At 41.5% G+C, this 15440-nt stretch overlaps 1 protein-coding gene across 1 annotated transcript in view; it reads right to left on the bottom strand.

The window, feature by feature from the left end:
- Window positions 1–10584: 10584 nt before the first annotated feature.
- LOC107294923 (spermatogenesis-associated serine-rich protein 2-like) overlaps window positions 10585–15440 on the bottom strand; it is a 10781-nt gene continuing 5925 nt past the window's right edge. The window contains exons 3-6 of the mRNA XM_015824192.1: window positions 15177–15286; window positions 14102–14204; window positions 12690–12892; window positions 10585–11785 (exon numbers count right to left, since the gene is read on the bottom strand). Of these exons, the coding sequence (XP_015679678.1) occupies window positions 11468–11785; window positions 12690–12892; window positions 14102–14204; window positions 15177–15286 (734 nt within the window). The 3' untranslated portion in view covers window positions 10585–11467. The remainder of the gene's footprint in view (window positions 11786–12689; window positions 12893–14101; window positions 14205–15176; window positions 15287–15440) is intronic.

Here is a 15440-nt window from a genome sequence, read left to right as displayed (position 1 = left end):
CTTGCAAGATTCTGTTATTCTACTTTACTCCAACAAAGAGCATTCCCCAGTGTTTATCTTGACCTGGTATACCTTGAAAAGCTGACACAATAACCTCATGAGACAGACTGATCTGAGAGATACAGTGCCTGGCCCAATGAGTTTCTGTTGCTGACGGTGACCTTCAGCATGGTCTTCCCACCTAGACCAGCATAGCTGGCTGAGGAATTCTGGGAGTTGAAGTCCACAAGTCTTAAAGTTGCCAAATTTGGAGACCCCTAAATAGTTTAACTTCTACACCTTTGGTTCATACGTTTCCAGATTCAAACATCATGGGCATCCCATGTCCCCAGAACAAGCCTCCAGTGAATCACAACCAGAACATCACATATCCCTTCCTATTCTGGAAGAGTTATTCAGCAGATCACAGAGCTGGGAGAAGAACACATCCCATTGTCAATAGGCTAGTGTAGATCAGGGGTGTCAAACTGCCGGCCCACCGGGCCAGATGCGTCACATGGAAGCCGCACCCACCCCAGCTCCGGCAAGGGGAAAAAAATCACGATACGTCGCGACATGTCAAGTGACATGGCGAGTTTGACATCCCTGGTGTAGATTATGCCATTTAGTTGCAGTACTTGAGCTCTCACAGGTAAAGTCAATTAACCATGGCTGACACCCATGGTTAACTGAAGCATGGTGTACTTAATTTAATTTCCTGGATTTACACAAGACACTGAACCATAAACTAACAACATGGGCTGGCTTACACAATATGTTAGGGCTAACTATGGATTTAATTTGTTGCTCTCATGCTAGAATGGGATAAGTATTCATGTGTTGGGAAATCCAATGATTGCTTTAACGTTTTGCATGAATCGGATCATCGGGTTAAGCCAGAATATGTAAGGATATGTAAACTCAGCAATTATATTTTGCTTATCCAGACTGAGGGCTGAATAGTCCTAACTAGAGTTAGATGTTGGGGAACAATTAGCCATTGTGTAGCACTATCATATCTGGTACATTTGTTTATACAAGTTTGTAATAAGAAAGTAACTGAAATGCTTTCCTTCCAGTCTTGGCCAAGGATTTTTTTTTGGGGGTGTGTGTGTGTGTTTCAACAGAAGGTACAATTTCCCAGTCTGTTTCTGATTCAATAAAAGAAGTCCCAGGTGAATTTATCTGAGAACTGTGTTCTAATCTTTAAACCCTTTTCTCTCTTTCTCTCTCTCATGGAAAATTCTAATAGTTCCAATGCAATAATTTTGTTAACACAGACCTTGAAGAGATAACAGGCATCAGGTCTCCTGAGCAACCAAACACCCGCTAAACCATTTTGTCCAAGCTGCAGCAGCAAAGACTAACTTGCAAAGGGATGGCTGCCTGCCAAGAGAGGCACAGCTAAAAAGCCAAGCAGCAGCTGCCTACAAAGTCAGGGCCCACGGCAGGAAATCGGTTACTGCCGGGGCACTTTCCTCTGCTTGGAGAAGAGACTGATGGGCTCTCTGCACATTCTTCTACTTGGAGCAATTTTGATAAATATCTCTAAATTAGAAGGTAGTAGTGGATTTCAAGAAAATAAATATGTCACACTGAAAAAGCTGAGGGAGGAAAAAGAAGAATGACATAGATATACCTCCGAGACCGCCTTCTGCCACAGATTCCCTCCCATAGACCGGTACGCTCCCACAGAGTGGGTCTCCTCAGGGTGCCGTCGGCCAAGCAATGTCGGCTGGTGACCCCCAGGGGGAGGGCCTTCTCTGTGGGTGCCCCTGCCCTCTGGAACGAACTACCCCCCGAGATCCGGATTATTCCGGATCTCCTTACTTTCCNGCTTTTCCAACAAGCGGGCCTGGCCTAGGGAGGATTTTTAAACTGGGTTTTTTAGAAATTTTAATTATCACAACATAAAAATTTTGGTTTTAATTTGGTTTTATTCGGTGGGGTGTGTGGGTCTTTCTTTGTTTTAATAATGTTGTGAGCCGCCCTGAGTCCTTCGGGAGAAGGGCGGGATATAAATTGAAATAATAATGGTCTGTTAGCATCCCCTGCAACTTCTGTACAAAGCACACCAAAACCTGGCTTTCGGTTTTGTTTTGTTTTTGTTTTTAAATGCAGGTTCCTAGCTCTCACAGCTCTCAGAGGCAAAATATGGCTCTGAGAGATCAATACTCAGGAGGTGAATAAAAGATTTCAGAAATTATTTACAACTAAAAAGCAATTAAGGGCCAATTAACCAGGCAATTGAGTAGTTCAGCCAACTTTTTCACGTTCGGAGGAAACTTCCAAAAATTTAGATCAAGAAAGAAAGGCAAAGCTTGTTGATATGGAATCTACTTTTTTTGTTAGAAAAGCACTTCGGTTTAATGGCAGTTTCCAACTATTCAAACTAAAGTGTATTTTCAGGGCAAAAAAAAAAAAGCAATCAAAAAGTCATTTTCATTTGAAACAGTACATGAAATGTAATTCTGCGAATATCTTGAAGCTTTTGGAGAATATTTTGGCGGATTTCACATGTGAGCTGAAGCCATGGTTAACTGAATCATGGCTATTCAACATAGCAGGGTTGGCTGAGCTTGTAAAACATATTAGACTACTAACCATGGTTTATAAACAGCAGTGGTTGGTTTATACCAGTGGTGGCGAACATATGGCACAGGTGCCAGAGGCGGCACCCAGAGCCCTCTCTGTGGGCACACGTGCCATTGCCCCAGCCTTGCCTCCCCCCGCGACCCCCTCCTCACCAGCAACCCCCCTGGAGGAGAGTTGCCCCCGAGTGTGGCCCACGCAGAGCAGCGCAGCCAAGGACATGGCAGCCAGGCAGCATAGACAAGACTCTGCCCTCACGCCCCAACATGCACACTTGATGCTGCAGGGCGCGGGCAGAGGGCATGGCTGCCATGGCGCTGCTGGGCTGCCTGGGCGATCTGCAGCAGGCCCTGGAGGTGTGAGTGGCCCTGCGGGCAGGCAGGATGAGGTGGAGTGGGGGCGGGCAGGGGGTGGAGCGGGGCGGGGCAGGGGGTGGGGCAGGGGCAGGCCAGTTTTTGGGCACTCGGTCTCTAAAATCACTGGTTTATACAATATGCTAAGCCAAAACTGAACAAACCACATTAATGATAGATGCAGCAGTTTCCAAACAGACACATGTCAAAATCAATTAATAAATTTAATACATTTTGAGGCTGCCCAACTGCAAAAAGACTGTTTCGTGACATGCACTGGTTACCAGCAAGTTTCCAAATGCAATTCAAGATGCTATTACCCATAAAGCCCTACATGGAACATGTTCTAGAGCCACTGGTTTACGGATTAGCGAGTCCGGGGCAGAACAGGACCTGAGATACTTTTTGTCTCCTGTAGAGTCAGATAGAGTTGAATTGCTTTTCATCCTGTTGATTTCTAACCATTTATAAGCTAATGTTTCTATAGATAAGGTAAGGTAAGGTAAGGTAAGGTAAGGTAAGGTAGGGTAAGGTAAGGTAAGGTAAGGTAAGGTAAGGTAGGGTAGGGTAGGGTAAGGTAAGGTAAGGTAAGATAGGGTAGGGTAGGGTAGGGTAAGGTAAGGTAAGGTAAGGTAGGGTAGGGTAGGGTAGGGTAGGGTAAGGTAAGGTAAGGTAAGGTAAGGTAAGGTAGGGTAAGGTAAGGTAAGGTAAGGTAAGGTAAGGTAAGGTAAGGTAAGGTAAGATAAGATAAGATAAGATAAGATAAGATAAGATTTATTGTTATTTTTTTACTGTGGGCACAACGACACACATCAAAAATGAAATTTAGTTGCCCGCTTTCAAAGTGAAAAACATACATGACACACATCTAAACATACTATATACAACATATGTATAGACCCAAACCCCTACATATACATAACAATAAATATTAAATACTGTCTATCTTGAATATATAACGGAAGGAGGAAGCTTGAGAGTTCACAAGGTTAATGCTGTATGGAATGAAACTATGGCTGAATCTGGTGAGTTTCAGTAGATACTATCTGTAAAAATTCAGTCCATTCACTCTAGAATCTAACTGAGAGGATTTAAAAGGCTTTGGACCTTAATAAAAGCAGAAGAGAACATTTCAACCTACAAAGATTATTGGAGTGGTGTGTCTCAGGAAAGCCGAGCAATAGCTTTAAGTTAACGCCAGGCTACGCATGATTATGTCCATGTGTCACCGTGTGCCACACTATCACAAGCCTAATTATTTTGAATTGTTCCATATTAAATTAATGAAAGCCTTCCTGATCCCATATAGAGAGTGCCAGATCAGATCTGGCAGCCTGTCTTGACACTGCCTTTGCCATTTCATCTATGCAAATTCTATTTTACTTATGAAAACATTTTTTGAGAATTGCAAATATGCCTTACCCTAAACATTTGAGAATCATTAGCCTAGGCTTGGTTTCTCCCTTTGTTTCTTTTGCAAAAGGAAAATAATCTGTGCTGCTTTTAATAGTTCCACCACCTCTTCCACCCACAACAACTGTGATTTTTTTGGGGGGAAAAGAGATTTAAAAGATGCTCAAGAGTATTTGGGGTCACTTTAGGAGCTTAAATGAATTTTTTATTATTCCTGGGAAATTTGGGTGCTCTGATGGTTATTCTGGGTTTGGAGGGTTGTGAAAGGATATGAGAAAAAAAAAATCTGAAAAATAAAAAGGCACTTGTATTTCAAGCGACATATTTAACACAGGTGGCGGTAGAAAAACATGCATTTGGGAATACATTAAACAACAACAACTTCAGATTCATTCAAAAGCTAGCAGATATAGAAAAGAGTGATCTGTTCCAAACAGAAGAAATAGTAATGTGATGTCCTAACTCCTGTATATCTTTGAATTATTGTTCCTGTTGTCGTTGGCACTGTCATTACTTTGTCTATGTTATCCATACTGCTTTAGAGAGTAAAATAAATGAAAGCAAGAGCAGATGTTGCCAGATCTAATTTTGACAAGGAGGGAACCAACAGAAGGAAGGAAAGATTATTTAACAGTGAACATGGCAAATTATGCCCAAACTGAATTACAAGGCATTTGAAATTGTGGGTTTCAAACATCCTATTTAGAAATACTTCCAACAGAATCTTTGTCGATAAAACGATAATCATTTAGGAGTTAAAAACAAAGATCTTAAATATCTGACATTTCTTCTCTGCTCTCTGTATTTTCTCTTAACTGCTAAGCCAGGGTGTCCAATCATGGCAACTTTAAGACCTGTCATCTTCAATTCCCAGCATAGCTGGCTGAGGAATTCTGGGAACTAAAGTCCACAGGTCTTAACGTTTGCCAAAGTTGGACACCCCTGTATTAAGCAAATTACTGAATTTATCAATCTGGCTTCTACATTCAGCCTTCTAAAGGGTGATGCATTGCAGGATTAAAGTACTATCATCCAATGCAGACGTTGGCAGAACAGTAAGCCAGGTTAAATATCTGTACATTCCTGATTGCATTCAATATTACCCTTCTCTTGCAATGACTGGTGATCTTCTAAGGAGCTGCAGACATCCTGGGGCCAAAAATTATGCCCCTTTGCCCCAAGGTTAAATTGGCTCCATGACAGAATGGTATTCCTGTGAGGGCTCTGATACTACCATCACAGCTCCTAAGGCTGAGGCTGCTAATCTCACAACCACCATGCCAAGGATTCCCCAAATGCACCTGCCACCTTGCTAGAGAAGAAAATCACACTTGCTCTGATAAGAATGCAGAAACAAGATTTCCTACTATTTTGTTGTCTTGAAGAGCCAACGAAGGAGCCATAAGCTTCAGAAGCACAAGAAGAGGAGTGAGCCGAGTCTGAAAATTTTTGAAGAGTTGGAAGGCTTTCCCCTGCTTTGTTGCCTGGACCTTATGCAATGCGGTGAAGGACTCCCTCTCCCTCTCCTCAGCTACATGGGAGGACCAAGATCCACTCTTTTCTTCTCATGATGCTAACACACAAGTGCTCCACAAGGCCAGAAGGTACGGCTACTAGACTTGGGCTGCAAAAATCCAGACAATCATTACAGGACAGTAAGAAGTAAATGATTCTAGACGTTCTTTGAGGTTTCATGGCCCAGACATAGCAGCCCCATCAGAAGATTATTTTTTTACATAGGTGGCGTTAGGCTTCTACTAAAGCAAATGTGGGCTTTAGTGTTGATTCTTGGATCAGATTTCTGATTTTAACTCCAGCACCGCAAGTCAAAGTGTTGGGCATTATATCTTAAGTTCTTTGTGACTCATGACCTGGCTACCTCAAAGACTACCTACTCTTAATAGACTCAACCTGGTCTGCTCAACATATGTCTTTGAAGAGTGCTAGCTGTAATAAGTTACTTAATAAATAACATCTAGGTTTATATATTCTTATTAATAAATAAGAACATATAAACTTACCTTCCCAGAGGGTGCGACATATTTAGATATGTTTTCTGGACTCTTATCAAGGACATAGTTTTTATGAAAGAACTTACAAGCAAATCTGGAGATTGGTTTAAACACAAAGGCATAAAACAGAGCCCTAGAACTTCTGACTTTAGATAATCATCTGAACAGCACCAAACTATAAGCAGAGTTCTCACCATATCCTTGGAAGATAAGCTCCAAATATGAGCATCACTCATTACAAAACTATTTCCGTGGTCTTCTCCCAACTGTTAATTCAGTTTTTTCTGCTAACGCTCCTGTGCCTTCCCCAAGGAAAGGGAAAAAAAAGCAGCTGTCTATTCCATGCTCATTTTTACCTATTCTCTACTGTAAATCAGGATAAATTAAAGATAGAATATCTGCTACTGACAATCAATAGAACAAATCAATCCAAAGTCAAGGCACAAATCATTAGATTCAAATAATTGCATTTTGACACATTAGACAAAAGACTTCTCTCTTTTGAAATGTCTGCAATGCTGGGAGAGATGTAAGGAATACATACATTAAAAAAATGAAACAACATATTGAAAAGCTAAGAAGATTGCAGATAGCTCCGTCTGGATAATTGTCATTATCATAGTAGTCCGAGCATTTATTGAACACCAGCCAGCATCTATATTACAGAATTTTGAAAGAAATATGGAAGACTGTGGTTAATTACCAGGCTGTTTATTCTTACAAAACTCTTATGTCTTTTAATCATGTATGACAGTAAATTTCCACATCACTGCATTGCTGTGTTGGGTTGGCTCATACTGTGTGTATAATCAAGCTACATCCCCAGCAGTTTCAAGGGATGGTTTTGAATTTGGGTGGTGATTGAAAAGATCTCACAAAGGAACCAGTGGCTTCATTTGCTACTGTCCTACTTGAGACACTAAGTAAAGAGAGGCATTCCATAATCTCTGTGCATGCTACTTGGCTGACCCATGAAATCTTGAATGCAACATGAATTATATGTTATCTTGAAATAATTATATCAAGGTATGGAGTGAAATTAATAAAAATGGGTTGCCTCCGCTACCTACTCTTACACTGAATGTGGTGCTACTTATGATCTGAGCCGTGGTGGTGCTGTGGTTAGAATGCAGTATTGCAGGCTAAATGCTGCCAACTGCCAGCAGTTCGATTCTGACTGGCTCAAGATTGACTCAGCCTCCCATCCTTCTGAGGTCGGTAAAATGAGGACCCAGATTGTTGGGGCAATATATTGACTCTGTAAACCGTTTAGAGAGGGCTGTAAAGGACTGTGAAGCGGCATATAAGTCTAAGTGCTATTGAACTCAGGATTGTTATGTGCTATGATAGGTTCGATCATCAGAGGAGCATCTTAGCAGAGGGAGTTGCCAACAGTTTGATCAGTTTTTGGAAGTTCTTCCATTCAAAAACAGCTCTTGAACTGTTGGGCAAATAGAAAGTGCATCCTTCAAGGTTCTTCTCTTTGTAGCAAAATGTGTATTAGCACACTCATTGTGCTGATTGTTCAAGCAGTTGCTGTTTTCTCCACTGCACTTTTGGACCTGAATGTATTTGGGTTTGGCAATTAGTAGCTTCTCTACTTTGGACTAATAGCATTAGTAACTATGGATTATGTACAGTAACAGAGCCTCTCTGCTGCAAGGGACCATGTTTATGTGGATACTTCTTACATTATTTTATTGAGGAAAGAAATTTCCACATCACCCTGCCCCAAACTGTACTTACCTTTGAAGGTTTAGCTCAGGGGTCTTCAAACTCGGCCCTTTTATGACTCATGGACTTCCAACTCCCAGAATTCCTCAGCCAGCATGCCTGGCTGAGGAATTCTGGGAGTTGAAGTCCATGAGTCATAAAAGGGTCGAGTTTGAAGACCCCTGGTTTAGCTAGTCCTTTGAACCTCATATTCAGGGATTAAAACTTCTTTAAGGAAACATCTGTTTTGAAACTTAAGGCAGCGCAGCTGTAAACATATTGAGAAGCATTAGGGTTTCCTGTCCTTAAAAGTTTCTCTTGACTGTTTGGAAGAGTCTTTTTGCATGGAGCACCAAGAAATTGTAAATATGAGGACAGAATGTTGGAATATGAAGCCAAATCTCTTACTGGCTATGTTCAAATGATGTTGTACAGAAGCTACAAATGAGCCAGATTTAATCTGGCCTACTCTAGCTATAATTTTATGTAAACTCATGCTGAACCACGCAGTTAGTTTATACTCTGTACAAAACCAGACAAATAGCATCCAGTTGAGTTAACCACAGTTACATAAATTAGGGGTAAGCATACTGTGCAAAGATGGATTCCTTTGTTAAGAGTTCCTGGACTTTAGTTCTGTGCAAGATGAGACCACATGCAGTTACAGTATTCTTAAGACCATCATTTATATTTATATACAACAATCATTTGTACACTTTTATATGGCATATAATTAAGACCTTTATTCTGGAGAAAGACTGGATCCATGCTAGGTTCCCGCTGGTTTCATATTATCCCCAGCAGGCCCTAAATCCGCCTATTGTCCCTCAAGTACATCATTGCTGCCTTGAGGCTGTAGTTGCATTAGAGTGTCATTTTCAAATTAAATTACCATGCCAGTGAAGAAAATGCCTTTATTGATATAATGAGAAGATAAAATTGCATCATTGTGAATAATATTACACATCAGTAACGTACTTCAGTTACCCAAATTAGTTCATATATTTTATTTCAGCAAACCTAAACACATTTATCAGGTAGACTGGTTATTTGTCTTCATGTTTTAGGTTGTATAAAAGGCTTGAGAAAAGCTTCCGGCCGCACAATAACCATATTGACTCCCATAGTGAATTTATGATTCATCTTCATATGCCTCGTCTTAGCCACAGGATGGCCTTTTGCTAGCTGAAATTTCAAAAGGAAAAGACTTTTAGGGCTTGATGCAACAGCCAGTGAAGACATTACAATCCATTCAGGCATACACGTGGAGTTGGGAGAGGGAAATACTTTTAAAATACTTTTAAAATATTAAATGTGACGGTCAGGGCTTTCTGGTTCTTGATAGTTATCATCTGAGGTAGTAACACATACAGCCATTACTGCAAATGTTTCTGAAATCTTCTCCAATTTTCCTTTTCAAACCAATTTTGTCTTTTTTTAAGGCTGGTTGAAAAGCTTCCTAATTTAAAGCTCAGTTCTATAATTGTACCTCTAACTTACGCCTAAACGATCTCAGGCTGATATTCAGTAGCCAGATTCAAGTTAGCTTCAATGCAAAATAGAAAGATGAGTGTGAATCTCACTTGTTTTCCTACTGCCGAGGCTTTGGCCATGTACAGGGGTTTTTTTTGGCCGACATCAAGTCTTCTGGATGATCACTTCAGTGTTTCTCAACCTTGACAATTTTAAGGCATGTGGACCAACTCCCAGAATTCCACAGCCAGCATGGCTGACTGTGGAATTCTGGGAGTTGAAGTCCACATGCCTTAAAATTGTCAAGGTTGAGAAACACTGACTTAGATTCTTTGACTATTCATTTCCATAACTTAGTATCAGATTTGAGAAATTGTACCTTAGGCAAATCTTTACTGAGAAAAGATTTTATTAACCTGAAGACTTCTACTATATGCTTTTAAATTAACCATTTATTACTGCCTACTATCATATAGGACCAATCACAGTAAAACATTCTAATCATTCTCTATGATTTAGTATTTTGGTACTCCACTTGTATTTAATATAAATAGTGTGCTAAGAAACTGATCTGAACTTCACTTCTGCAATAAAGTGATTGACTGGTCTCAAGCAAATCACCATTTTCAGTTATCTGCAATATAGGTGCCAACACACAGCATGGCTGTGTGTGAAATGCTCAGATTCTTTGAAGTTTCTTAAACACTCTTACCATCCTACACAAAATATTTGAGATCCATTATTTTTCCAAAGACTGATTCCCCCCCCCCCTTTTTTCCCTTTACTCTTCAGTCCAAGCCTGAAGCCCAAATGGAACATTCTGAATTATCTACTGTTATCGCTAAAGGTCTTATTATTTTTCCTACCTCATTTATCAGCTGCAGCAGCAAACTAGATACCCAAACTAACTATACTCAAAATAGTCCAGATATTTTTTTTTGTTCCTTGAAATTAAACTAATCCTAAATTAATCTAACCCACATTTGTAGGAAACCCATTTACTATGAACTCTTTTTTAAAGAGAAGAAATAAGGGCACAAAGTGAAGGCTACTATCTTTTAAACATGTACGTTGCTTTTATTTATACAAGGATAGAGAGAGACTGTAGCAATTGTTGCTTTTACTTGCGATCATTTAGGCTTAGCGTTACTAATAAATTGCTAGAAATTTAGTTTAGAATCAGATAATGGGATTTTGGCCGGGAAGTGAAAAAAAAATGAAACCTCCCATCCCACACCAAACATTAAAACCAGGGAATATCTAAATTTATACATGACATATAGACAGAATGTTAATTCTCTCGGGAAGAATGGAACTTGCTCACCCACTACGGGAAGAGATATTCCCCAGTATTCCCAAGTGTAGACTTTAAGGATAAGTTGCAAAAAAAAGAATATAGTATTTCAGCAATCTCTTGCAGCTTTCCCCCTTCAAATTTCTCATCCTGAACCCACAATTCACAGCAACCTGTTTCACTGTCAGCATGAATAGCTTTTGCTGTTAAAAATAAGGCCTGGCTACTGGCATTCTGGGCGGCGGAGGGATCAGAAAGTTTTGGATTAGAACTACTGGAAGGCATTCCCACCCCCCACCCCCACCCCCTCACTTTTAGGATACAGACCTGCCAATATTTTAAAAAGGCTCTAATGTTAAAAGGAGCCGTTGGACATAAGGAGGGGCATCAGTAAGGTGTGCCAAGCCACTCCTGAACAGCAAGAATATGTCTTCCCATTAAAATCTGACCCATTCCACACGGTAGGAAGCAGGGGCAAGAGAAATGCGAAGAAGCTGCTTTCCCGGAATGGAATGATTGGGAAAAAGAGACAGCACAGGGATAGCAAAATGTAAATTTCCTTTCTCATTAATATCTCTAGCTAAGTGTGTCCCGCAATCTTGTTCTCCAATTTTGGAAAGTGGCCGAGTTTGCGGTCCTCAGGAACTGGATGCCTCGTATTGGCTTGATCTAGGTTTCCTCTGTGGCAGAGCCTTGGCTTCTGGGCTGAGTGGGACCAACTGTGTCTGTAGGGACGGGGCTGGTGGGCCTGGCTCAGGCCCAGGCCCAGTTCCATTGATTCCGGTGGGGCAAGTCTGGTTGGGGTTGTTTGAGTTTCCGGAGGGTGGTCGGGATTTGTAGTTGGACTGGTACCAAGACCCATTTCTATAGCGATTTGAATTGAGATGCGATGAGCCATTTTGGCGTTGTCCTTGGGACCGGTAACCTTGACCAGACCTTCTATTTCCCTGGAACCCCTGGAACAGAAAGGAAGGGGGAAATCAGAGCGGTCGGTACCAGTATTACCTGAGCACTCTTTTCCATACTCAGAATAGGATAAAGATCCATAGATACCAAGGAGATGGTTTTACAACCAAAATCAGTAAAGCCGGTTTCTGAGAGGGTCTGAAAATATAGCACTCCATCCATTGCCTAACTATATACAATTAAAATATATGCTGCATTTTTAACCTTATATTAATACACATTAATATTCTTTACTACACAAGAAGATGCAATGGCCTAGAACAGTGGTGGCGAACCTAAGGCACATGTGCCAGAGGCGGCACTCAGAGCCCTCTCTGTGGGCACGCACGCCATGGCCCCAGCAGAATTCGCCAGAGTAGCGAGCATGTGGCGTTTGGAAGCAACGGGCAGGAAGTGAGCAAGCAAGCAGCATTGGCCCCCTGGGGATGCCCTGCAGATGGTGAGGGACTGGTCCCTGCCACCCTGGTCCTGGCCCAACCCCGGCCACGCCCACTCAGTCTGCCATGATTACCACAGCTATGCCCACCCAGTGGGCCACGCCCCCTGCTCTCCCTGAGAGCACCACAATGTTTTGGGTTGCACTTTGGGCACTCGGCCTCTAAAAGATTCACCATCACTGACCTAGAATGTTTCATTTGAATGCTGTCAATCCAGTCTTTAAAAATGGGAAGTTATTTTAAATTTGGTCCATGTTCTATTAGAGTTGAATTATCATTCCAAGTGTTGGCTTAAGACAAGCAACTGTGAGATTAACTGTGCGGCACAACAGCCTCTCGGTCAAAATGTGGGCCCTTCGCTTTTCCCTTCTAAGTGAAAAACTCTGCTGTAAAGAAGATCCACGCCTGGACAATCTCCAGGCGACTCTCAACCACAGAAACAACATTAAATCATTACCTCCCGGTGGGACTGAGATGGGCGACTTGTTGCATTTGTGGAGGTTTCTATAGGGGATGATGGTTTCTTATTGGCCATTATGAGGCTAGGAGAAGAGATAGAGGCACACACTGTGGTAGCGGACTTATCCGGACTGCTCACCGCCGTGGAGGTAATAGAGCTGCACCGTGATCTGGTTGAATAACTGTTCTTTGGATGTGAAACTGAAACAAGAATGACAAAAAAAGAGACTTATTTCACACTTTTTTTTTTACAACGGAAAAATGAATTTACCCCTCACCCCATCGGCAACCAGTGATGATACATTTTCCAAATCGTTACATAATCAAATTGCAATAAAAAGAAAAATGGCTTCCAGTCTGCTCCTGTAGTGTTCTTGTAGCAACCATTGCCACCACTTTACAAATACTCCTCAGAAGTTGTGAGCTAACTGTTGAGGGAGCCGTGTGCCTGCTGGAAATTACCCTGAAGTATAGAAATAGTAGACCTAAAGGCAGTGATGGCGAACCTTTTAGAGACTGAGTGCCCAAACTGCAACCCAAAACCCACTTATTTATCGTCGAGTGCCGGGTGGGTGTAGCTGCGGTGGTAACGGCAGACTGGGTGGGACTAAAAAATTCAATCAATCAATCAATTCCAACTTTGCGAGATCTTTTTTTCCCCGTGAGAAGTTGAAATTGACTGATTGATTGAACCTTTTTTTTTTTTGCACACGGCGGTGGAGGCCTAAAGTGAAAAGGTATTATAAAACCCAGCTGAAGGCCTAGGACTTGGGCGACGGCGCGCGTGCCCACAGAGAGGGCTCTGAGTGCCGCCTCTGGCACCCGTGCCATAGGTTTGCCACCACTGCCTAAAGGTATGGTAAAATTGGAAAATAAAAAAACAGAACCGGCGAGCAGAGAGAAGCAGCTTGCAAATGCATTTTTATATAAACTAATGGCTTTCATTTTACTAGTACTGCAATGGGGCTTTGAACATTTTTCCATTTTTCCTTAAAATCCACGGCATTGAGCTATGTCAAATGGAGGCATCCTAAGAGTGGCCCCGTTCCACACGTATTAATTTGAAATATTTATAGTACGCCCACACCCAAAGGATATGTAACATATAAATACATATTATAGATAAAATAAGCAGGATAAAGTAATAAATGTATGTAAACAACTCAGTTCAGGGACTGTAATAATATGAAGACTAACAGTGAAACACATAAGGGACTTTGATCATTTTCTGAGCTGATAAAATTCTGAGAAGGGCCTTTTCAGCCGAAAGCCACAGAAAAATGTGTTTTCAGAATTTTAGAAGTGCTTTTATCAGCCACGCGTATTTAGTTTAGTTTAGCTTTATCCCATCGTTGCTGGGTTTTTGTTTTGTGTAGATACCCAGGATATACAATGTTTAGACCAGCTCACCTTGTCCAAAGGATTCAATGCTTTTCTTTAGGGAATCCAGGTCACAAGTGAAGCGAGCCACCCTGCCGAGATCTTCATCGTATTTGCGCTCACTAACAAAGTGCTGCAGAGAAGAAGAAAAATGTAGGCATGTTAGCATTATGCACAAAGCCCATTCATGTTTTGGGAGAGGATCTGTCATGTGAATTGTGGGTATCAACCGAGGCACAAACTACATACCCTTCTCTCTGCTTCTACACAATTGCAGAAAAATAAACAACTGGATTTATTAGAAAATAATAAACAGTTTAAAGATGGAACTGCTGACAGAACAGCAATTACCAGAGTGAATTTTTCCCATGCAGTGAGATTTTTGTGGGAATTTGAATGTAACTTCATTCTGGCCTCTAGTGGTAGGCAAGGGAAGCTATTTGTCAGAGTTGCTGGTTCAGACAACACACCACCACTAAGATCAAATTTCGCAGTCACAATCAAATAATTCATCAGCTTTATGGAGGTTAATAAGTGTGAAAAGGTTTCAGGCAAAGTCTTCAACTTGATTTTTGAGTTTGTTCTTCTCAAAAAAAATTTAAATAATGCTTTTGTTTTTCAGTCAATCATAAGCTTAAGCAAATGTTGTTGCCAGGTCAGGCATTGAAATTGCCTGTTTCACATGCTACAGACTAAGATTGGCTCCTCCTAAATATGTCCTCTACTGCAGGGGTCCCCAACCCCAGGTCTGTGGACCAGTACTGGGTTGTGGCATGCCAGCAACCGGTCCGCACAAACAAGCAAAGCCCCATCCGCAGGATGCAGGTACACACGAAACCACACACCCCTCCAGTCCATGGAAAAACCTTTCTCCATGGAACTGGTCCCTGGTGCCCAAAAGGTTGGGGGCCTCTGCTCTACTGTTCAATAGAGCTCTTCTGCATAAGAGGAATATAAGGAAATGTAATTACATCAGCAGAACCTGGGGAAATGTAATTTCTCTGTGCCTATTGTGGCTGTACTTCGATAAGATCTCTGCCCCAACTGCCCAATCTATGTAGATTAGAAAAAAGTGCACATAGCCCAAAGCAGTCTGGAGATTCACCTTTATATCAGCTCTAAGTTCTACCAGCTGTTCTTCTGACATTCGGACTGCTACATCAGTTAGTTTCTTCAGTGCCCCTGCCTTCTTTTGGCGGCTGATTAGGATTTCCACTATAAGGTAAAACAGAACCCCCAAAAGGCAATCACATTTATAATAAATAGAATAATTAAGCAATTAAAGCACAAAACAGAATGTCTAGTTCAGTGATGGCGAACCTTTTAGAGACTGAGTACCCAAACTGCAACCCAAAACCCACTTATGCAT

This window comes from Protobothrops mucrosquamatus, unplaced genomic scaffold (genome assembly GCF_001527695.2).
Source record: "Protobothrops mucrosquamatus isolate PMUCROS unplaced genomic scaffold, P.Mucros_1.0 scaffold2158, whole genome shotgun sequence".
Taxonomy (NCBI): domain Eukaryota; kingdom Metazoa; phylum Chordata; class Lepidosauria; order Squamata; family Viperidae; genus Protobothrops; species Protobothrops mucrosquamatus.
The sequence above is the reverse complement of the archived record's forward strand: the minus strand, read 5'-3'. Positions and strand labels throughout refer to the sequence as shown.